Genomic DNA, 24,140 nt, shown 5'->3' on the forward strand with positions numbered 1-24,140 from the left:
ATTAAAGTACACGTAAAGGCCTCCCTCCGCTGCGGCTGTCAGTCACTCTCCATTCAGCATTCAGACTGCGTGTCGCGTTCAGTTGCGACAGTCAACACAATGAAACTCTCTCCAAGATTAATCAATATTTCTATTATTATACTTAATCAAGATACCGGTAATACAATACGCATCAATATTTCTTCACTTTGTGCTTTGAACTTTTCACTGCAGAGCGCTGCCGCTGCGCGCTGATTCCATGGTGCTTCAAGCACACGGGATACGCATAAAAGCGCTTTGTGCCGCTCATGGGAGCCGTTCATATTATAATATTTTTGCGCAATGAAAGATTGTTTAATAGCATTTTTTTTTTTGTTCTGTCCTATCTATCATATGTTGCTGCATCATTTTAATTTTTATATTTTAATTATAAGACATTTAATAGCTTCTGATTTCGTCCACATTTTCATATGTATTCACAAACGTATAAGATAAACAAATATGCAATTATTTATATTATGAAAAGAAAGTATTATGAAAAGTTAAAGTCTGCGTCACTTTTCAGTTTTCATCTTACATCTCATCTCAACACTTTTTGAGGATCGTGAGTGAACGTGATCATCTCTTCTTCTTTACTACTTTACAGAAGGAAATAAACATGAATGAAAATCAAAAAATATGTTGAAAGTTGCAGTAGCTTACCGAAATCTGTATCACGTCAGTTCAATCAGTGTTGTAAACAATGTCACGTAGGAAAAGCCATTCATTGACCATAAACTTAGTCAGCAACAACAAAAATAAAAACTATTTAAAACAAAACGGATTAGAAACTTTATGTAAGCATAAGTATTATAATATAATATATAATAAAATGGACAAACTGGGGTGTGTGTAATCAAAGGCATCGTTTTCATTTTATTCTAGGGACTGAACTCGCGCTCTGCTGCCACACTGGAGCACGCTCACCACCTACTGGACAGGGGTGGGAATTACAGTTAAGTTACATCATCCTCAGTAATCTGTCAAAATGACGGACAGGCTGCAGATTTTTTCCGTCACTGCTAAAAAAAATTCCATCAATGACGGAAAATTCTCGGTTAACCCGACCTTTGAGATTATATATTATATACACGCCACACTACCGCCGGTGACACTCCACGACCGCGGTGGCGCGGTTGTCATGCCGACCGTCACAGCCCTAAGTGAGGCATACAGTTTATTAGGTAATTTAGCGCTTTTCTTATTACTTGAAGATCGGATCGGATCGGTATCGGCCGATACTGAATCCCAGGTATCGGGATCGGAAGTGAAAAAGGCGGATCGGTGCATCCCTAATTCTGAGTATCTGAATTTTTGTGTAGGCTAGTCCACTGGTAGCGTACATAGGAATTTACCTCAAATCTACTCTTACCCTGCCATTGACTGAATTTTCCAGCTATCCATTTTCTCTGTTATATGGTAGGGGATGCTATTATGCATCATTTGAAATAGTACACTACTACAACAACTCTTCCTCTTCTCTAAAGCAGTCCAACATGGCTTCACCCCCTTTGTTGTGTGTTTCCTTGGGCAGGTTTTATGTAAATGTTTTGGGGTTTGTGATGTCACCAACCCAGGAAGAAGCTTGTTGTAGTCTCTCCCAGCCGTTTGTTGTAGTCCTTAAAAAGCAATTTCTGTAAAAGCAAATATCCCCCTTTGCAACTTTGAGCATCGCAACTTTGCAGATGTTGTTTATGCTCAAACAACATTACACTCTAATTAAAGTTAAAAAAGTGAAATAATAAATCAAAGACCCCTTTAAATATGTCATTTTAGTGATGAAGAAGATGAGTTTTAAGGAATAAAATTATTGACTACTGGGGGACTTTAATAAAATGAACTTGAATTATAGCCCCTTTTTTGTAAGGGGACGCAGTTCTGAGGCCTGTGCCACACTGTGATGGGCAATATTGTGACTATGATGAGAAAAAACAGGTATGCTTGAGCATTCTGTCCTTTTTAGAATCACATCTTGTGACACCATGTCCTGTGTTTGGTTCGTTTACATGTCTTTGGTCCATGTTGAGTTCATATTTCATTCGAACCGCACCAGAGTTTGTTTGGAAGCGGACCGAGACCCATCTTTTCCAGCAGTCTCGGTCTGCTTGTTTGGTGCGCACCATGGTTCGGAAAGTAGCCTTGACACATATTCAAATGAACTGCCCTAACAGAGCAATTGCACCAGGGTTCATGTTAAGTGTGAACACTCCGTAAAGGTGCAGTAAGTGGTTTCTGAAAAAATGCTGTTGAAAGTGGATTGGACCGAGCACCACAACAAACTTGTAGCCAATCAGCAGTAGCGGCCTCTCGTGATGGGGGAGGTGAGCAAGAGATTTGAAGAAAGACTGTAGAAAGAGAGATGGCTGAGACATTACCAGGGATAAAATGTCAGAGAAATATCACTGGAAAAAGATGGGTTATTATGATCAGGCAAGAGCTTTAGGACCCACGTTAATATTAGAAAAGCTTTCCAGTGCTGGAGAGACCTAAGTGGACAGGCCTGAAAAGTGACGCCAGGGTTTTGTTGTTTCTGTTCCATACGTGAGTAACATTGGTTTTGAGTGTGTGCTGCTTATAACAACGAACTCTTGCTTGTATATACTCATGTAGGCCTACTGTATGTTCATTTTTGGTTCTTGTCGTTCATTCAAAATCTAAACTTTATTTTTCGCGAAGCTTTATTTTGCTTTGCTTCTGCTATGATAAAGAGACATCCACTCTTGCATTGCGTGTTCATGTTTTTTGGGGGCGGAACAGTGAAGGGAGGGGTGTGTTTGTTTGTGTTGATTTCAAATATCAACAGTATTCAAAAATCCTTTCAAGTAGATTCATACTGTCTTCTTTACGTTAAGTACTGTATTGTTTCTTTTAGATAGACAGGAACGTTTTTTGTTTACCTGCTTGACTAGTTTCGGCTACTTCCTGTAGCCTTCTTCAGAAGTGTCACGTGATGTTGCTCTGACGTGTCTTGTAGGCTGCTTATGTTGTTTTGCCAGACAGTAGGGAGAGCTTGCGCCCCCTACTGTCTGACGCCGTCTCCAGGACCACATCCCAGGTGTGGGATAAGGTGTAGGCTCCCTCGTCCCGGTTCATGGTCCTTGGTGCACGTTTCCTAATTTCAATGGCCTCCCTAATCCAGCGGTGATACTTGTTACTTTCAGCATGGATGACCCTGGCATTATCCCAATCCATGATATGATTTTCCCTCTTACAATGATCTGATATGGCTGATTTGAGATTGACCTGTTTTAACAAAAAACGTTCCTGTCTATCTAAAAGAAACAATACAGTAGTATTCAAAAATGATTCTCGGAAATCTCTTACTGCACCTTTAATCTTTTAGTGTAACTCATCGGGCATTTCTTTTAAAAATCATTATAATACTTGATTTCTTTCTTGCTTTTATATATTCATATATGTACAGTTCAGGATAAAGATTGTAATGGAGGAATTGTTTATGTTAATTAATATGTATTTCTTTGGTCTGTTAGTTGGTTAATTTGTGATATAACACATTCCAATACATTTTATAATAATGAATAGATGTCTGAACTATTCCTTCAGACATCACACAAAATTAAAAGAAAAACCTTTGTATTATGACTTTGGGAAATGTTGTTTAAGCAACAACTCAATATGTATACGACATATCGAGAGAGGGAAAGGAGTATCTTTTATTACAGCAGATAATAAAGGTATAAAAAAAAATAATGAAATTAGTGAATAGATGAAGTAACTCCAACCACTATGCTCCATACCACTGGATTTATGATGTGGATGTAAGGAGAGCCTTGTTTGATGTCAAGTGTCCAAGACAGTGTATGTATCATAGCCCACAGGGACTGGATAGATTGGGGAGATTGGGGAGGGACTGGATAGAGCTGGGGATATTTTCAGGAAGAGTTCACGAGTGATGGGTATGAATGAATTAAGAAAGTTTTGCAGTATCCCAGAAGACCACCTGCAGATTTTGAAACATCTCAATTCTAATTTCCCCAGCTAAAATTTAACAAGCCTGTTAATCAGGAATAGTTGGTGTGGTGATAACTGTTTAATTAAGCATTGTGTGGTGTAAACACACTTTCTTATCCACTTATAGCTATATAAGTGTGAATTTAATGATCTACCATCAGTGTTAGTCAGTCTTGTTAGCCATCTGGTATCACACTTGAATCCTTTTGGATCCAAATCTCAATTTCAGTGTCCTGTTTTAGGCTTCCACTCTTAGAACGAGATTTCTCTGAGAGCCTTATGTCTGCCTGAGATAAATGTAGCTTACCTTGAAATTAAGCATTTGAATTCAGCACTGACTCAAGGTCACTGGTTTCTTTGTGAGTTTCCTTTAGATCATTTGAACAGTGTAATTACAACTCTCAAAGACTCCACAGTAGTATGTAATTTGGGTTAGAGTACTGTACACATCTTCGTCAAATGGCAACCTTGCTTTGAACGCCAAAAGGCTAAAAGTTCACCCCATTTTCCACAGTTTGACTCTATATCTGCAGTATTCACCATGCTAAAAAATTAGTTTAAGGACTTAATGATTTCCTCACTGAGATCCTCCACCTGCTGTGTAAAACACAATTTATGGGTAGCTTGGAATCCTTTATCTCCCTCTTTCTCTTTCCCACTCTCTCACTCTCTCTCTTAATCTGTCACTTGTGAGTCTTGCTCATTTGACATGACCCAAAAGCAGTCACACCACGGCCTGTGCGATATCCAGACTATATTGTTTGCCATGGCAGCAGTGTGAAGGGGAAATCCCCAAAATTACTCAGAAAACACTTCACATACACACCAAAATGCAATCTCTAAACTGTATTTCCTATTTGTTTCCTATTTGTTTCCTTAGCTGTTCGCCATGTCTTTTGCATTGGCCTACCAAGAAATACCCAAGTACCAGCACCGAGACCCTGTGACCTCTAAGATGCTGCTTTGTGACCAGTGTCCACCTGGCACGACCGTGGAACGCCACTGCAGCAAGGAGGAAGCCACCATTTGTGTCCCCTGCCCAGAAAAACACTTTGCGGAACAGTGGCATTGGGGAGACAGCTGTCAACATTGTACATCTGTCTGCAAAGAAAGGCAGATTGTACGGAGGGAATGTAACAGCACTCATGACAGGCTCTGTGAGTGTATACCTGGGTATCACTTGGTGGTAGAATTTTGTGTCCGTCACACCCCTTGCTTACCTGGCTCTGGAGTCGCTGTACAGGGTAAGTTCACTCATTCTTTGTCAATAATGTGCTAGAACAATATTTATGAATTCAAGACCATCAATGTTCTAATCAGTGTGTCTAAACACATTATTTAGCAATTTCACAGACTTGCCTGGATGCAAGTTATGTATCAAGTTTCAAACATCTCATTCACCATATTGTGAATATTATGAAGAAGAAATGCTACACAATATAACTTGCAGGGACTCCAATATTTCTGGCCTCTTGAAAAGCTTCTTCAGCAAGGAGCCACTTTTATTTTAAATTGGATGGTGTGTCATTTCTTTTAAATGCCATTTTAAATATAATTATTGGGGAGCTTCGTTGGTTTAAAACTCCACATTCAGCCAGTCAGCTGACCCTGAATTAAACCCATAATGCACTCATGTTCCTTTTAATCCCGTATTCTTTGTGTCTAACTGGTTTCAAGGTTAAGGAAGCACATTCATTAGAAAGTATACATTAGCAGTCGGCCAGTACCTCACTTAAGCTTTCCTGGCAGCTGGTGGAACATTTGGCAGCGAGTCAGGGTGCTATTTAATCATGCTGTATGTTGTATCAGTGAGAAAGATGGTTGTTATCATATTGGCCACCCCACCCAGACTATAGCTTGAGTCTAATGGATGATCTGTTCATTCTCAGAATTTGTGTTCAATCCCAGATGTTTTAATTTTGTAATTTCTTTTTGTCTCTTTTTGATTGGGTACAACATTATCCCTCAGTGTTCCAAATCCCTCTGAATTCCTAGCCCACATGCATCACATTTAAAAAAAGTTTTACTGGTTAAAACCTTACTGTAAAAAATTATCATGATTTTTAATGGTAAAAGACTGTAAAAATGCTACGGTGAAAAACAGTTAATTGGTTTACAGAAAGTTTCCATACTATACAAGTTGAATAACTGTAATAGATCAAACAGTACATTTAATGTGATTTTACAGTAAAATACTGTTAAATTTACATTTTTTGGAAGTGAAAAATACACTGTAAAAATTTCAAGTAAAAAAACGGCAGCTGTGGTTGCCAGAACTTTACCGTAAAAAATACGGTAGCAATGTTTTAGGTTTTACGGAACAGCACTTAGTTTACTGTCTATTTTACAGTTCAAAACCATATAATTTAAAGGTTTATATTGTAATAATTACGGTTCATAATTGTTTACTTTACATACTTGGTTTCTGTAAACAATGATGATGGCAAGATTTTGGCTCTGATTTATCTCCAACTGCATTATGGGTGATGTTCCATTATTAGTGGGATTTTCATGAAAATATAATATGAATAAAGGAATTTTCTAATAAGTTTGTTGCAAATGCATTGAGGGGTATATATTAATATATTTTTGTTTTCAATATGTAATTTTCTATGAAAAGTTAACTAAAAAAATATTAGTTGGGCAGTTCTACTTTCACCATAAGATGGTGACAGAGGTCCTTGAATACTTGACTTGTTTTTTGGAACCTGTGTGGAGTCCTTTACGGCAAGTGTTAAACTTCAGTGCATAACTCAATTTGTGTTATGAACAACAATGCAATACCAAATTATGCAGCTTTATTACTTTTCTAACCGATCAAACATATTTGAATTTTTGTCTGGTGGATAAGACAGTAAAATCACATTCACAAGCCTTATCCAGAAGCCTGAATTGTGCAAACTTGGATTGTTTTGACTTGGCCCAGTAAGAAACTACCTGTAATGCCCTAGCAACAACACAAATTGCTAAAAGAAAAAATAACTCAGAACACCTTAGCCACTACACACCAACACTGCCAACCACTGAGCATTGTGGTGAGTTTTCCTTGTTCAAAAAACAAAACAAAATGGGGTCACTTAGTTGTGTACAAATATTCTAACTTGTGTGTAAAGAAAAGGTCATCATGCAACATTTTCACCAGATTTGCAATAGGTATGTACAAACATGAATTTGATCTTACTCTAGTTCTAATGTAGATGGATTCTAAATTAATAGGCACATGCCAGTTAGCAATTAGCATATTAGATGCCCAAACCGTGCTTACCACAGAACCTGTCCAGTACAGGCCAGTTCTTCAAGAAAAGCTATGGGTGCCATTCTCAAAACCAGTTGAAACATAATAAACACTTTTTTATTGGCCCTAAACTACATGTTTTTATGTAGAACCTATTACATTAAGCAATATCACACATTATTGCTACTCTGAAATAAGTTAAGTGTTATTGTAAGTTTGGCTTATTGTCACATTTATTAATTTCTAATAAAAAGTGTGAAATTAATGGACAGATTCTATGCATAGTTAAAGAATGAGACCCAGAAGTAAAAATACTAGTTCCTCAAAAAATAGCCTTATGCATATAATTAAACTAAACAAATAGTTATCCTAGTCATTTATAGATCTGACTCATTTTTTACCTAAACATGTGAGTAGCTGGTTTCTTTTAGTCATTTGTGACTTGTGAATGACATTTGTACAAGTGACAAATCCTAAACATCTCAAATTCTTGTCATAAAACTCTCACTTCCTATGTTTCATACACCAGACTACATGGGTGTTTAAGGTTAAATAAAATGAGATTCTTTTCACATATATCTTTTCACTGTGGATACATCCATCTGATTATACATTCTTAAAGAATGTGGGAGAAAATGTGTGAGTTTTAGCACTGAAAAAGCTTTAGTCATGTTTAAATATAGTAACATTCCCTAATTCTATAATATAATAAATATTCCCTTTCAATATAATATAATAATAAAGTAGCACAAAATGGAATTTAAACAGTGCACTATAATGTAATGGGCAGGATTATTTATGCTATTTATTCAGATCAATATGCCTACTTTGCATAGAAGTAGACCTAGTTTTTGCTATTCAAAGTATTCCCTATTCTAAAATTACATATTGCAATTGTGCATTCAGTGTGTATGTACATGTCTTCAGGCACACCCGAGAGGAACACAGTGTGTGAGAAGTGTCCCCAGGGTTATTTCTCCAGCACATCGTCATCCACTGAGCCGTGTATGCCCCACAAGGATTGCACTCAGCTGGGCCTGAAGACTGTCAGACTAGGCACAACTACCCAGGACACACTGTGTGAAACTGAGGATAAAGAGTTCACTTTTGACTGCTCCCATCAGCACACAGAATGTCACACTGGTAAGCTTCATTAAACTATTCCAGCCCTTGTTTTATCATTGAAAAAGTTGTTGTTTGATTTGAAAATAATTTGTGCAAATTTTGGTGAATAATGGACAAATTCTTTTTGAAGGACTAGCTGTGCTGATTCCTGGTACATCCCTAGGAATTGCCCTTGCTGGGCCCAGTGATTGTGTATTGCCATGGCCCCCTCTGCACTGCTTACTGATTTCCGTTGGACCAGGGGAAGGGGCATATAATCTCTGTCAGTCCATGGGGTTGGGGCTGACTGATATGTGTGTATGTGTGATGTTATATCAAAGTGCATTGATAGGGTTGCCATAGAAATGCATAATTTTGAGTCTGAGGATGCAAACAGTTCCGTATCTCATAATTATGGTAATAAGCTCATTGTTTTGGTTCAGGAGGAAGTGTGACAGTTGGCTGCTGTTTGTTTGCAGTGCTCAGTGACTCTAGCGATGTGTCTACAACTCTACATAGCCTGATAGAACACATGATGTCTGCGCAAGCAGTGTGCGCGGAAGTATGCAATCGCATAGCTTGACAGGCAGGGAGGACTTCCTATCATTGCATTCGAACCAAATTAAATGATTGGACAAACATTTTTTTTGCTCCACAGAAGATGCATATACAGTGGGTACGGAAAGTATTCAGACCCCCTTAAATTTTTAACTCTTTGTTATATTGCAGCCAGAAAAACACAGAAAAACACAGAATTGTTGGCATTTTTGCAGATTTATTAAAAAAGAAAAACTGAAATATCACATGGTCCTATGTATTCAGAGTATTTAAGTATATCTAAGTATTTAGTAGAAGCACCCTTTTGATCTAATACAGCCATGAGTCTTTTTGGGAAAGATGCAAGTTTTTCACACCTGGATTTTGGGATCCTCTGCCTTTCCTCCTTTCAGATCCTCTCCAGTTCTGTCAGGTTGGATGGTAAACGTTGGTGGACAGCCAGTTTGAGGTCTCTCCAGAGATGCTCAATTGGGTTTAAGTCAGGGCTCTGGCTGGGCCATTCAAGAACAGTCACAGAGTTGTTGTGAAGCCACTCCTTCGTTATTTTAGCTGTGTGCTTAGGGTCATAGTCTTGTTGGAAGGTAAACCTTCGGCCCAGTCTGAGGTCCTTAGCACTCTGGAGAAGGTTTTCGTCCAGGATATCCCTGTACTTGGCCGCATTCATCTTTCCCTCGACTGCAACCAGTCGTCCTGTTCCTGCAGCTGAAAAACACCCCCACAGCATGATGCTGCCACCACCATGCTTCACTGTTGGTACTGTATTGGACAGGTGATGAGCAGTGCCTGGTTTTCTCCACACATACCGCTTAGAATTAAGGCCAAAAAGTTCTATCTTGGTCTCATCAGACCAGAGAATCTTATTCTCACCATCTTGGCAAACTCCATGCGGGCTTTCATGTGTCTTGCACTGAGGAGAGGCTTTCGTCGGGCCACTCTGCCATAAAGCCCTGACTGGTGGAGGGCTGCAGTGATGGTTGACTTTCTACAACTTTCTCCCATCTCCCGACTGCATCTCTGGAGCTCAGCCACAGTGATCTTTGGGTTCTTCTTTGCCTCTCTCACCAAGGCTCTTCTCCCCCGATAGCTCAGTTTGGCCGGACGGCCAGCTCTAGGAAGGGTTTTGGTCGTCCCAAACGTCTTCCATTCAAGGATTATGGAGGCCACTGTGCTCTTAGGAACCTTAAGTGCAGCAAAAAAAAAATTTGTAACCTTGGCCAGATCTGTGCCTTGCCACAATTTTGTCTCTGAGCTCTTCAGGCAGTTCCTTTGACCTCATGATTCTCATTTGCTCTGACATGCACTGTGAGCTGTAAGGTCTTATATAGACAGGTGTGTGGAAATAAAGGTGTAGAACCATCTCAAGGATGATCAAAAGAAATGGACAGCACTTTGACCAGAGGTGGCTGTACTTCATGTACTCAAGCACTAAGGAGTGAGGAGGGGGAGCTAAGAGATAGGAATTAGGATAGTAATAACCTATAACTCATTATACCTCATTAAGGAAACAACAGTACTACTGTAATCCTATAAAAAAAAGAGGGAAGATGGTAGAATAACACAAAAAAAAGGGTAAAAACAGAAGGTCCTTTTAGCTCTAGGGAACCTAAAGGGAAGGTGAATACCCAAGTTGGTTTAATTAAATGCTTAGATTAATTAAAACCAACTTGGTTGAATAGAGATATTCAGGCTTAAACAAAAGAAAGTGTATGAAATAAAATGACACATAGAGGAGGAATAAAGTCGAAATAAAAAAAACGAAATTAGAATTTCCTTATAGATTTGGGAATCTAAAAGGAAAGGTAAATAGACAAAATTGATTTAATTAAATTTTCAAATTTAACTAAATTCTACTTGGCTGCATAGGGATAGTCAGGTGAACGAAGTATTAGAATGAAGTAGAAATAAAATAGAGGAATAGGGTTCAAAAATAAAAATAAAGAGTAAACTTGGAATTTCCTTGTAGCTCTAGGAGATAGGAAGCTAAACAAATTGATTTAATTAAATTTTAAATTTAATTTAAATTCAACTTGACTGAATAGAGATACTCAGACTTAACAAAGTGAGTGACACCACGCACACACACACACACACACACACAAATGGTTTAAACCAGAGATGGGTGCCTTTGAGGCGTGCCTTGTGAAGCTTCGGAACCGGGGTGAATCATTTGTCTTGCATCAGTGATTCGGAGCGTGTGTCGAACTGCTAAAGTCACGTGATTTCAGTAAATGAGGCTTCATGATGCATCATAGCTGTTTCAAAGTGATTTGAAATGTCAATGGTTCCCATGAAAAGTCCCATGAACCCATGTCTATACCTGACTTCTATATGAAATGTGTATAACACATTTAAATGACACATTTGACAAAAGGAAGAGACGTATTGTCATGTTTGTCTGGTATAGTCCAGTTTTCATTAACAAGCTCTACAGTTTACTGAAATATCATGTCTTAACAGAAACCTCGTGTTTAAGGATATTAGATGATTCATTGATCACTTTTAACCCTCTATAGTCTGAGGCTGATTTGGGGCCTGGAGAAGTTTTGACATGCCCTGACATTTGTGCTTTTTTCAGTTGTTCATAAACATATTAATGGAAAAAGTATCATTACACTGTATTCAGCACAAACTAGGCTACAATAATATGTGAGAAACATGTATGTACATGTTTGTATTTTTGAAGGAATAACGTTTATGCGTGGTTATAGAAAAAACAAAAAACTTAAGTCACTGAAATAAGGACAAAAAAATAATATTATATATGTGTTCACAATACTTCTGGGTATTGGAGATTGTAGACTAGAGTTTTTGCTTCAAAATTATGTAAAAATTATGCTGCCTACTCCTTCATATAAAACAATAGAGAGATTTAAATTTTTTGAAACATCTTTGGTCAAGAAACACAGTATGCGTGGAGGCGTGAATCATCACGAATAATGGGTGATTCTCACCTGAGAAGACAAAAGAATCGCATAAAGAGCTCTAATGACCTGCATAAATAATGAGCTCTTTCAGTCAGGTAGGCTGTGAAAAAACCCTCTTTGATTATGTCTCAAAGCTCATCATGGTGTAAATCAAACATACAGAAAAAACAGCAATACTGTGAAATATTATTACAATTTAAAATAATGGTATTCTTTTATATACTTTAAAATATAATGTATTTCTGTGATGCAAAGTGTCTGAACAAGTATGTTACCTCTATGGCATTTCATATAGGCTTTTAGCTTAAAAGCATGCACATTTGGAGAAATATTGATGGATTCTCATATGTTTGTCAATTTTCTATACAGAGGAGTAATATTTATTCAGGATTTATTGTCATCACTATGAGTGCTGGATACTGTGTTTTCAATTCATACTTGCAGCCGGAGGGCGGTCTGTGCACATTTAGTTCACAAATGCCTGCTAAAGAAGAATAGGCAATCCAGGAACTAACCGAGGCCAGAGATCGCTAACTATGGCTATTCAAAACACTTTTCAAGACAATAAATACACGATTGAGATGATGTATGCATGTATTGACTGAATTTGCGTCTGAATAGCACTCGTTCCGTGGGCGTGGCCACATTAGCGGATAATTAGCTGAATCACGGACTTCTGACATGGCTCTCCTTCATACAGATTACATAAACAGAGAATTTTTTTTTCGATTTGACTTACACAATTTAAAACCTGACATCAACGTTTTTTTAGTCATAAGTAATTTTTTTGTGATTAGTATTCACTAAGTTACAGTTCATTTTCTGAGAACTATCAGATTGGACTTCGTTCAGAGGGAGACGAGAGATCACACATCATGTTAGTTTTCTTTATTTTGCAAAAAGCACAACATTTTGTTTTTACTCTGAGTGTACACAAATAAAAGAAGATATTCCACAGATTAAAATGGTGTATAACTCTTAATTGTATGTGCAACATTGACGGAGTATTTTGAGTCTCTTTCACACTGGTTAGAAAAAAACCGCGGTGGTATCGCCGGCGATACCTCAGACCTCAGAGTGTTAACGACACGATCAGAATAAAGCAGAATTCTAACCATGCTGCAAGTCCGCATTGAGAACTCCAGTGTGGTCACGCATAACTCACAAATCACAACAGCACATCACTTCACAGACAGTGGTGGATTGCTAGTTAGCTAAGCTAGAATTTACACCACAAATTTGTTGCGTGTGTTTCATATGTGCGGTCCAGCGCATTAATATGAATAAAGTGACGTAACGAATAGTAAAAAGGCCTTAATCGGTGACTGAGGAGCATCGCCCTGAACACCATTACAAACGCTGTAGTGAGATTTCTTCGTCACACAGGTAAATTTATGCTGCTTAATCTGGAATTCCATCGTCAGAAAAGACTTATGCATTTAAAACTGAAAGTGAGGGTTTCTTCACCCAAGTTCAGGTTAGTTTATTCTAATAGCCTTTGTACATGATGCTCATCTGAGATTCCATCGTCAGAAAAAGACTTATGCATTTAAAGCTGAAAGTGGGGGTTTCTTAGCCCAAGTTCAGGTTAGTTTATTCTAATACCCTTTGTGCGCGCTGCTCATCTGAGATTCCATCGTCAGAAAAAGTCTTAAACTCGTTTAGCAACTGAAATTATGATTTCTTCGGTAATTTCAGGTTAGCTTCTTCGTACAATTTAAACATGCATTATAGCATTGAGGAACATTCTGCCGTTCAAGGGAATGCGCATTCAAGCCCCAGTTTTGCTGATTTTATTAGAAATTTGCATGTGCATGTCTAAGATGTTAATAAAGATTATGCAAAAATACATGATTGAGTACTGGTCCATCTGCAAACAATTGCTTAAAATGATGCCCTCATTCTCCACCAAACCTGTAGCGAATTAACTCAAAGGGGGAATATTAATAATTATTCATAACTCTCATTATGATTATTAATTATGATTAATTATGAATATGTAAATCCATTAATCAGATTAACTAGATGTAGCTACATTAAGATTAATATTACAATCCATTAACCTGTTCGTCCAGTGAACACTCAATGTTGATTGTTTATTAATTCTAAGAAATTTTAATTTCCAGGTTATGGAAAAATAACATTCTTATTGTACCGTACTACTCAGAGCACGTAGTCAGGATCTAAATCACTTAAGAGGCAATTTATTAGCAGACGGAGTCAGAACCAAACATGTATTGTGCACAATCTTTATTAACACTCTGAGGTCTGAAAACGCGCCGGCGCGTTTTGCAGGTTTTTTTTCACATTGCAGCAAAACAGACTTAAAATACTCTGTCATTTTTTGTCATAGAGACATAAGTAATATATCAATTGAAACTATAGAATATCTTCTTTTATTTGTATACACTCAGAGTAAAAACACAATGTTGTGCTTTTTGTAAAATAAAGAAAACTAACATGATGCGTGATTTCTCCTCTCCCTCTGAACGAAGTCCAATCTGATAGTTCTCAGAAAATGAACTGTAACTTAGTGAATACTAATCACAGAAAAGTTAAACTTATGTCTAAAAAAACGTTAAGATGTCAGGTTTTAAATCATGTAAGTCAAATCGAAAACAAACCTTCTGTGTTTATGTAATCTGTATGAAAAGAGAGCCATGTCAGAAGTCCGTGATTCAGCTCATTATCTGCTAATGCGGCCACGCCCACGGAGCCAGCGCTATTCAGACGCAAATTCAGAGGCAATACATGCATTCATCGTCTCAATCGTGTATTTATTGTCTTGAAAAGTGTTTATCTGGATGTAAAAGTCATGGTTAGGGAGCTCTAGAAGACATGCAGTTAGTTCCTGTTTTCTTTTCTTCTACAGATGAATTTTAGATGAGTTTTTGTTTCTTTAGCGCCCTCCGGCTGCAGTATGAATTGGAAACTCCATTCATGGAATAGCCTCTTCTTCTTTTAGATGAATTTGTGGACTAAAAATGCACAGAGAGCGCCCTCCGACTTCAAGGATGAATTGAAAACACCAGCGCTCATAGTAATGACAATGAATATTAAATAAATATAACTTCTCTGTATAGAAAATTGACATAAGCATATGAGAATCCAGTATTTCTCCAAATGTGCATGCTTTTAAACTAAAAGCCTATATTCATACTCTTTGCATCACAGAAATACATTATATTTTAAAGTATAATATAAAACCATTACTTTATATTGTAATAATATTTTTCTGTATGTTTCATATATCATGATGAGCTTGAGACATCACAGAAGGTTTTTTTCACAGCCTACCTGACTGAAATGCCTCATTAATATGCAAGTCATTTCAGCTCATTACTATCCAATTCTTTTGTCTTCTCAGGTGAGAATGGCCCATTTTTCAGTGGTGATTCACGCCTCCATGCATACTGTGTTTCTTGGCAAAAAGTGTCTTACAAAAACTAAATCAATATATTGTTTTATATGAAGGAGTAGGCAGCATAATTTTTACATAATTTTGAAGCAAAAACTCTAGTCTACAACCTTCAATACCCTAAAGTCTTGTGAACACAGATTTAATATACTTATTTTGGCCTTATTTCAGTGACTTAAGTTTTTTGTTTTTTCAGTAACCACGCATAAACATTATTCCTTCAAAAACACAAACATGTACATACATGTTCCTCACATATTATTGTAGCCTAGTTTGTGCTGAATACAGTGTAATGACACTTTTGTCATTTATATGTTTATGAACAACTGAAAAAAGCACAAATGTCAGGGCATGTCAAAACTTCTCCAGGCCCCAAATCAGCCTCAGACTCCAGAGGGTTAACTAACTCACAAACACACAACTAAACTAACAAACACATAACATACATGAAGGTCACACACATACGTAGGTAAGAATGAGCAATGATAGAGTTGAACTAGAAGTGGAACTATTGATAGAGCTATAGGAAAAAGTCATAGACAATCTGGAAAAGAATCATCAGTTTCCTCAGTAATGTAAGTTTTACAAATCAATACTAAATCGCTGTTTAGTGTTCAAATGTACGATACTTGCAGATGCCTTTAGGCTGAGGATTCAGTCCGAAGTTGTTGCCAGTTATCTTCTGCGTTGAATGAAATACTATGAAACAACTTATAGATGAGCACATGGCTGGGTTGGAGGCCGAGGCCTGCAGCAAGGAGGTCCGTTCAGTCGTCCACGAAGCAAGGAAAGAGAGGGAGTGGCATTTTTCGCTGGCTTTTAACCTCTGGTCAAAGTCACACCTCTTAGTTGTTGACTGGACCAATGAAGATGTTGTATTTCCGGGGGACAACACACCCCCTTGTCAGGGCTTTTATGACCGAGCAGATTAACTGGCTGAGATTTTGAAGAAGAACTATTAAAGATTCTTGTAATACTAATGTGTTGCACAGGTATGGACATACCGCATACACAAGCATTTAACTCCCTGAGGTCCGAAAACGTGCCGGCGCGTTTTGCAGGATTTTTTTCACATTGCAGCAAAACAGACTTAAAATACTCCGTCATTTCTTGTCATAGAGACATAAGTAATATATCAATTGAAACTATAGAATGTCTTCTTTTATTTGTGTACACTGAGAGTAAAAACACGTTGTGCTTTTTGTAAAATAAAACTAACATAATGCGTGATCTCTCCTCTCCCTCTGAACGAAGTCCAATCTGATAGTTCTCAGAAAATGAACTGTAACTTATGAATACTAATGACAAAAAAAAAGACACTTATGTCTAAAGAAATGTTGAGATGTCAGGTTTTAAATCATGTAAGTCAAATTGAAAACAAACATTCTGTGTTTAAGTAATCTGTATGAAAAGAGAGCCATGTCAGAAGTCTGTGATTCAGCTCATTACCTGCTAATGCGGCCACGCCCACGGAGCCAGCGCTATTCAGACGCAAATTCGGAGGCAATACATGCATTCATCGTCTCAATCGTGTATTTATTGTCTTGAAAAGTGTTTATTTGGATGTTAAAGCCATGGTTAGCGATCTCTAGAAGACATGCCGTTAGTTCCTAGTTCCTTTTCTTCTTTATATGAATTTGTGGCCTAAAGGTGTACAGAGCGCCCCCCGGCTGCAAGTATGAATTGAAAACACAGTATCCAGCACTCATAGTGATGACAATAAATATTACTTCTCAGTATAGAAAATTGACATAAATATATAAGAATCCATCAATATTTCTCCAAATGTGCATGCTTTTAAGCTAAAAGCCTATATGAAATGCCATAGAGGTAACATAATTGTTCAGACACTTTGCATCACAGAAATACATTATATTTTAAAGAATATAATAGAATACCATTATTTTAAATTGTAATAATATTTCACAGTATTGCTGTTTATGATGAGCTGAGACATTATTACAGAGGTTTTTTTTCACAGCCTACCTGACTGAAAGGCCTCATTAATATGCAAGTCATTTCAGGTCATTATTATGTGATTCGTTTGTCTTCTCAGGTGTAAATGGCCCATTATTCATGATGATTCACGCCTCCACGCATACTGTGTTTCTTGACAAAAAGTGTCTTACAAAAACTAAATCAATATATTGTATTATATGAAGGAGTAGGCAGCATAATTTTTACATAATTCTGAAGCAAAAACTCTAGTCTACAACCTCCAATACCCAGAAGTCTTGTGAACACAGATTTAATATACTTTTTTTGGCCTTATTTCAGTGACTTAAGTTTTTTGTTTTTTCAATAACCACGCATAAACGTTATTCCTTCAAAAACACAAACATGTACATACATGTTCCTCGCATATTATTGTAGCCTAGTTTGTGCTGAATACAGTGTAATGACACTTTTGTCATTTATATATTTATGAACAACTGAAAAAAGGACAAATATCAGCCTCAGACTCCAGAGGGTTAAATCTTCTCGATACGAACCCATAGACACTAAACATGGCATAATTGAAGTTACCTTAAATGTCATAAAACTTAAAAATCTTAAAACATGTAAATACAATGACTGCAATACAACAACAGTAATAATGGATACCATTTCCTGGGAATATGCATGTTCATTTATAGAACAGTCTTTCTATAAATTAATGCAGGAACGTCTGTGTTCTGTGGGGTAAATGCAGGTTTCCTTGTGTCTCTGCTTTTCCACGTGCCACACACACATTCTTAAGGGCAATATAACTAAGGCTGGTCTCCAGAGTGAGCTTTAACACTCTGAGGTCTGAGGGTATCGCCGGCGATACCACCGTGGTTTTTTTCTTATCAGTGTGAAAGAGACTCATAATACTCCGTCAATGTTGCACATACAATTAAGAGTTATACACCATTTTAATCTGTGGAATATCTTCTTTCATTTGTGTACACAACAAAATGTTGTGCTTTTTGTAAAATAAAGAAAACGAACATGATGCGTGATCTCTCGTCTCTCTCTGAACGAAGTCCAATCTGATAGTTCTTAGAAAATGAACTGTAACTTAGTGAATACTAATGACAAAAAAATTACACTTATGTCTAAAAAAACTTTAAGATGTCAGGTTTTAAAACATATAAGTCAAATCAAAAACAAACCTTCTGTGTTTATGTAATCTGTATGAAAAGAGAGCCATGTCAGAAGTCAGTGATTCAGCTCATTATCCGCTAATGCGGCCACGCCCACGGAGCCAGCGCTATTCAGACGCAAATTCAGTCAATACATGCATTCGTCATGTCAATCGTCTATTTATTGTCTTCAAAAGTGTTTTGAATAGCCATATTTAGCGATCTCTTGCCTCTGTTAGTTCCTTGATTGTCACATGATATGCCTCTTCTTTTACTGAGGCATTTGTGGACAAAAGGGGCAGAGCGCCCTCTGGCTCAAGAATGAATTAAAAACACAGCATCCAGCGCTCATAATGATGACAATAAATATAGAATAATAAATATTACTCCTCTGTATAGAAAATGTATATAAACATATGAGAATCCATCAATATTTCTCCAAATGTTTATGCTTTTAAGCATATTAAGAAATTATGGTCAATATAAGATTTTAAGAGTCAAAATGTGAAGCTTGAGTCTTAGATCTTTTTAATGATGTATAGTTTGTCAACTGCACATCAACATTTAGGCTCTATAATATAACAAATATAGTAGCCTATATGAAATGCCCTAGAGGTAGGAATGTTCAGACGCTTTGCATCACAGAAATACATTGTATTTTAAAGTATATTAAAATAGAAAACCATTATTTGGTTAGAGACTTGAGACTTCTTTTAAAAACATTATAATGGCAATGTGTTCAATCTTTTGACTGGTAGTGTAATTTAACATAGGCCTATACAAACTTTTCTTCATATCATGTGCAATAATACGTGCATGCATGAGATCACAAAAATCATGTTTTTTTTGTCCTGAGTGGGTTTTTTCACAGCCTACCTGACTGAAAGTCTTCATTAATATGCAAGTCATTTCAGGTCATTATTATTCAATTCTTTTGTCTTCTCAGGTGAGAATCACCCATTATACATGAGGATTCACGCCTCCATGCATACTATGTTTCTTGACCAAAAGTGTCTTAGAAAATTTAAATCTCTCTATTGTTTTATATGAAGGAGTAGGAAGGATAATTTTTACTTCATTCTGAAGCAAAAACTCTAGTCTACAACCTCCAATACCCAGAATCCTTGTGAACACAGTTTTAATATATATTTTTTGGCCTTATTTCAGTGACTTAAGTTTTTTGTTTTTTCAATAACCACGCATAAACGTTATTCCTTCAAAAACACAAACATGTGCATACATGTTCCTCACATATTATTGTAGCCTAGTTTGTGCTGAATACAGTGTAATGACACATTTGTCATTAATATGTTTATGAACAACTGAAAAAAGCACAAATATCAGGGCATGTCAAAACTTCTCCAGGGCCCCAAAACTCCTCAGACCCCTGAGGGTTAAACAAGTATTGGTTAACTATAACCAACAATTGTGTCTGATTTGTCTCAGTCATTACAATTATAAAATATACCTAAACTGAGTGCTCGCCTGTGTGTAATCAAACGCATCATTTTATTCTGGAGACTGAACTCGCGCTCTGCCACACTGGAGCACACTCACCACCAACTGGACAGGAGTGAGAATTACATTTACATGCTACATCAGCCTCAGTAATCTGTCAAAATGACGGACGGCCTTCATATTTTTCCGTATATATATATATATATATATATATATATATATATATATATATATATATAACCCTCTTTTGTGCAGCACTACTTCCTTCCGCTACGGATTCAAATCTCAAGTTGACAGTTGGACCAAGCCTCCGTTACTAATTCTAAAACGAGAGAGTAGGCTATTACCTGTGTCTGATATATTGCATAACATTCATTCTTCAAGTCAATGTCCATACTATTATATCCATTATAAAAATCCGTTTGAATGTCCGCTGAGGAAAACAATCTTGTTTGTCCTTTTTACAGCTATAGGAATTTTCCATAACACCACAGTGCAAAAACAACTTCCTCTGCAAAAGTTCCTTTCAATTTAAAAGTCTCTTGTGACTCACTGACTCATTCACCTGTAAAGTGTTGCCGCCATCTAAAGGCGTATTAATATAACTTTCACTCAATCCATATTATGCACTAATGGGCATTTATATAAAATAATAATTATTGAACAACAAATAAACACAATTGTACAGTGCAGTCAAACGTAAAGCACTGGTTATTTAAAAAAAAAACTATAGGTCGCCCTTTTCGCTTGTATGTAGGTTTTACAAATATTTAATGAATGAAAAGGATTTTAAAGAGCTTGTGACAAAACCTTGTAACTCCACTGGATCCTCAAACTGTCAGTCAAACCTCACCTCGTGATTGAAGTGCCGCACACAGTTTGGAGATCTCGTCTATGCAATGCAAAGGTAAATAAAGATCTGATGTTTGAAAAAAAAATTGTAAAGTGTTTTCTTTACTCAAAAAACACTGTCTATAAATTTTAATATTTTACGTATTTGAAGAGCGGAGAAGAGTCTTCGTCTGATATGTCCCGTCTAATGTTAGTTGTAGCCAATATGCTATGCTATGCTATGCTATGCTATATAAAGGATGTAAGGTAACATTAATTATCAAATTTAACATAGCACAATTCGACTTGCTCTGGAACAAGTAATAGATTAATAAGACCAAAGATTGCCCGTTTTATGTACTCAAATTGAATTATGTCTCATGTTTAACCACTATAAGAGCCAGCGACAAATCCCCGAATCACTGGCAGAGATGAAGCTGTTCTCGGCGTGTATATGACCAGTGAACGGCCGCTGATGGCCTGGAGCTTGCATCTCCGAAAACGTCAAAACAAATTGTAAAATAGGCGCTATTATGAAATATGAGTCACATATTTCAGGTCTAAACAACTACATTCTCGTCTAAAAAACTATTAAAACTACAGTTCGTGGTACAACAAGTAGTATTCTCAAAAATTACGGTGGATTTGATCGGCCGCCATGACAGTCACTTCAAGCGGAGTGATACAAATGGTGAAAAGGTAGGAGTGCTGTTATCACTGAAATATCGCACAGCTATCAGCCAGTCAGATTCGAGAACCAGATAGAATTCTTGAGGCGAGGTTGTCATGCCGACCGTAACAGCCCTAACTGTATCAAGTAACAATCAAAACTATGTCTTCAGATAGTTTACAAAATACAGCTGTGATGCAGCTCTCCGTGTACGCGCTTCGGATGAGTACACACAAATCTTCTCACAGCACGCGCAAGTTCTCTTTTGCGTCTTACGGTTGAATGTTTAAAGTGGCAAGGTTTAAAGGAGTTTAGTTTAAACACAGATAGTAACGTGAGATGTTCAGGTCTCACCTGCACTCGTGCGCTATCAGCACCCGGGTGATGACGGCGTGAATGACATACGGCTCATTCAATTGAACATTTGTTTATAGTGATTACGGTAGTTTGCTCCGCATCTGATTTTCTATAACCAAACCAGTTCCAAATTGTGGAGGTAGTGCCTTGCTTAACAACAAGCTGCTCCTCAGCCTCACGTCTGCCTTCCGTCATGCTTGTTTCACTCCGCACGTGAACAGTGAATCGGTCGCGCACGAAACTATGACAACAACTAGAGTTATCATAATTATCGCAAGGAGACAAATTTTTTATTGTGAAGAGAATTTTATCGCAAACGATAATATGGCCCATCCCTATTTCTAACATGTTAGGTACTTCATGGCATATTTAAATGGAGTTCTGGGAGTGAATTACACTATAAAGCATGCCGTTTCCTGTTGCCACCAGGTGGCGCTATGACTAACTGAATATTTGCATGTAGATGTCTTCAGGCCAGGACTCTTATCACACATGTGAAGTTTGGGGCAGACCGGACATTGTATGCTAGAGTTACAACCAGAGATGGGCACTCGAGTTAGAGACTCGGACTCGAGTCGCACTTGAGTCCCATTTTAACAGACTTCAGACTCGGACTCGACCTGAAATGACTTCAGACTTGACTCGACTCGGCACAAAAGACTCGGAATATTTTAAAAACGACTCAACTCTTTTACCCTTAACTACTGATATAATAAATAAAGAATTTGTGTTGTGTTTAAATGGTTTTATAATATCTGCGTCACATATATTTCCTTACGTGTCGTGGTAGATTGGACTCTTGCCATAGAATTTGATTACGTATGTCCATGCGCATAAACTCCGAAATGTCATAATAAGAGTCCCATGCAACATGACGGGAGCCACCGTGCCATATGTTCTTTCGTTTGGGTTTATTATCACGTCAGATCAGCTAGACACACAGAATGTGGGAAAACAATTTAAGACACCGGAACAACATCATCAAATTTTATGAGACATCGCATCCACAAAGGTTAGTCACATTAACTCACGCAGCTAGCTATTATACTGTGGTGTAGCTGCATGGCTCATTTGAATTGCCAGCCTGTTAAAATATGAACAAAAAAATCTAGACTTTAAACCTAGCACTACGTTTTATCAGTCTTCGTATTATTTGCAGCTTTTCTATTTCTTAATGTGTGTCCATAAGAGAGAGTGATAGAAAGAGATGTTAATCCATTTATTACTTAAAGCTCATATTTTAACATATCACAATCAGCATGTGTAGAGTTTTATATTGACATTCTTAAACATTCCGAAGTTTGATATTCGTCAATAACAACGAAGCTGTATAACAAACAGCTGTATAACAAACCGTGACTCACTGGCGCCATCTTGTGTCCGTTTAGTCACTGTATTGAAAATGACTACTCGTGTTGCCAGGACGACTGTTTTGTACATTGTAATGGATTATAAAGCAAAAAACTGGATGTACATTATGATGTTTTATAAACGTAGTTCAGGAGGAACAAGTCAAATAAGATACCCAATCATTTCATCATCTTAATCATTACGTCATCTCAACCAGCTGTCAACAATCTGTAATCAACGTATCTACCCAATCGGCATGAGTTCAGGCCTGTATATAATCACAGTCAAACTCACCCAAGGATCCTCAACAGTTTCCAGCATTTGGTCTCGCCCTAAGTTCCTAACATGTCTGAAGTCGCGTCCGATGAAGAATCTTTCATCCTCGAGGGATCTTTGCCACAATCCTCTGGCCTTAAGAACAATTTTTCTCCAATCCAACGGCATTATTTCGGAGGGGCGTCAGCCCAAACAAACGGGTCCCTGCATGCCAAAACGCCAAGGCCTGTCACCACGTCTGAATCATCCGCGATATCCTTCTGTGTATTTCCCTACTCTGGCCCATTCAATCATTACTGTCATAGAAAAATGACAATAAGGCAGCCGAGCACCAAGCTCGAGTCTCGGGCAATGCCGCCTCTTCCCGCGACGGAACGGGCCTTCTTCCAGCGCCAGGCCGCCGCAGCAGGTCTTCAGTAAACCCGGAGCCGCGCCGCAGCGCAGATCCAGTTCCCAGCCGGCTCACACTCTCCACTCCATCGGCTCAACCCCGCAAGAAGCACAGTTTAAATCCTTCTCGTCTTCTTTCCTGAATTTTCAGTCATTCCATCTGGATCAACGTTGATCGGGGGATTGTTTCTGTGACTTGCCGTTATAAATTACTGTGCCGCTTCCTTGCGGTTAAACACGCAAACAGTGGCTCATATATCACGTTCAGTTCGCACGCTGAATCACTATGAAACTCTGAACTTATTGTCATCGCTGTTCTGCGATTTATCAACAAAACGCTTGGAAACTTAAAGTAATAGTATGCATTTCTGTAACTTCAACCCACAGCTTCACTATTGAGACGAGGCACAGACTGGTAGGACAAATTCTTAAAATCGTTCTTTTGCTGATGCATTTAAATAAATTTTACCGT

At 37.6% G+C, this 24,140-nt stretch overlaps 1 protein-coding gene across 1 annotated transcript in view; it reads left to right on the forward strand.

Annotated features, from left to right (window-relative positions):
- The window catches only part of LOC125264897 (tumor necrosis factor receptor superfamily member 11B-like), a 56,807-nt gene that overhangs the window by 9,910 nt on the left and 22,757 nt on the right, over positions 1-24,140 (forward strand). Inside the window, exons 2-3 of the mRNA XM_048184694.1 lie at positions 4,871-5,234; positions 8,153-8,368. Coding sequence (XP_048040651.1) covers positions 4,871-5,234; positions 8,153-8,368 — 580 coding nt within the window. The remainder of the gene's footprint in view (positions 1-4,870; positions 5,235-8,152; positions 8,369-24,140) is intronic.

The sequence above is a fragment of the Megalobrama amblycephala genome, linkage group LG3, assembly GCF_018812025.1.
Source record: "Megalobrama amblycephala isolate DHTTF-2021 linkage group LG3, ASM1881202v1, whole genome shotgun sequence".
In the NCBI taxonomy this organism is placed as follows: Eukaryota; Metazoa; Chordata; class Actinopteri; order Cypriniformes; family Xenocyprididae; genus Megalobrama; species Megalobrama amblycephala.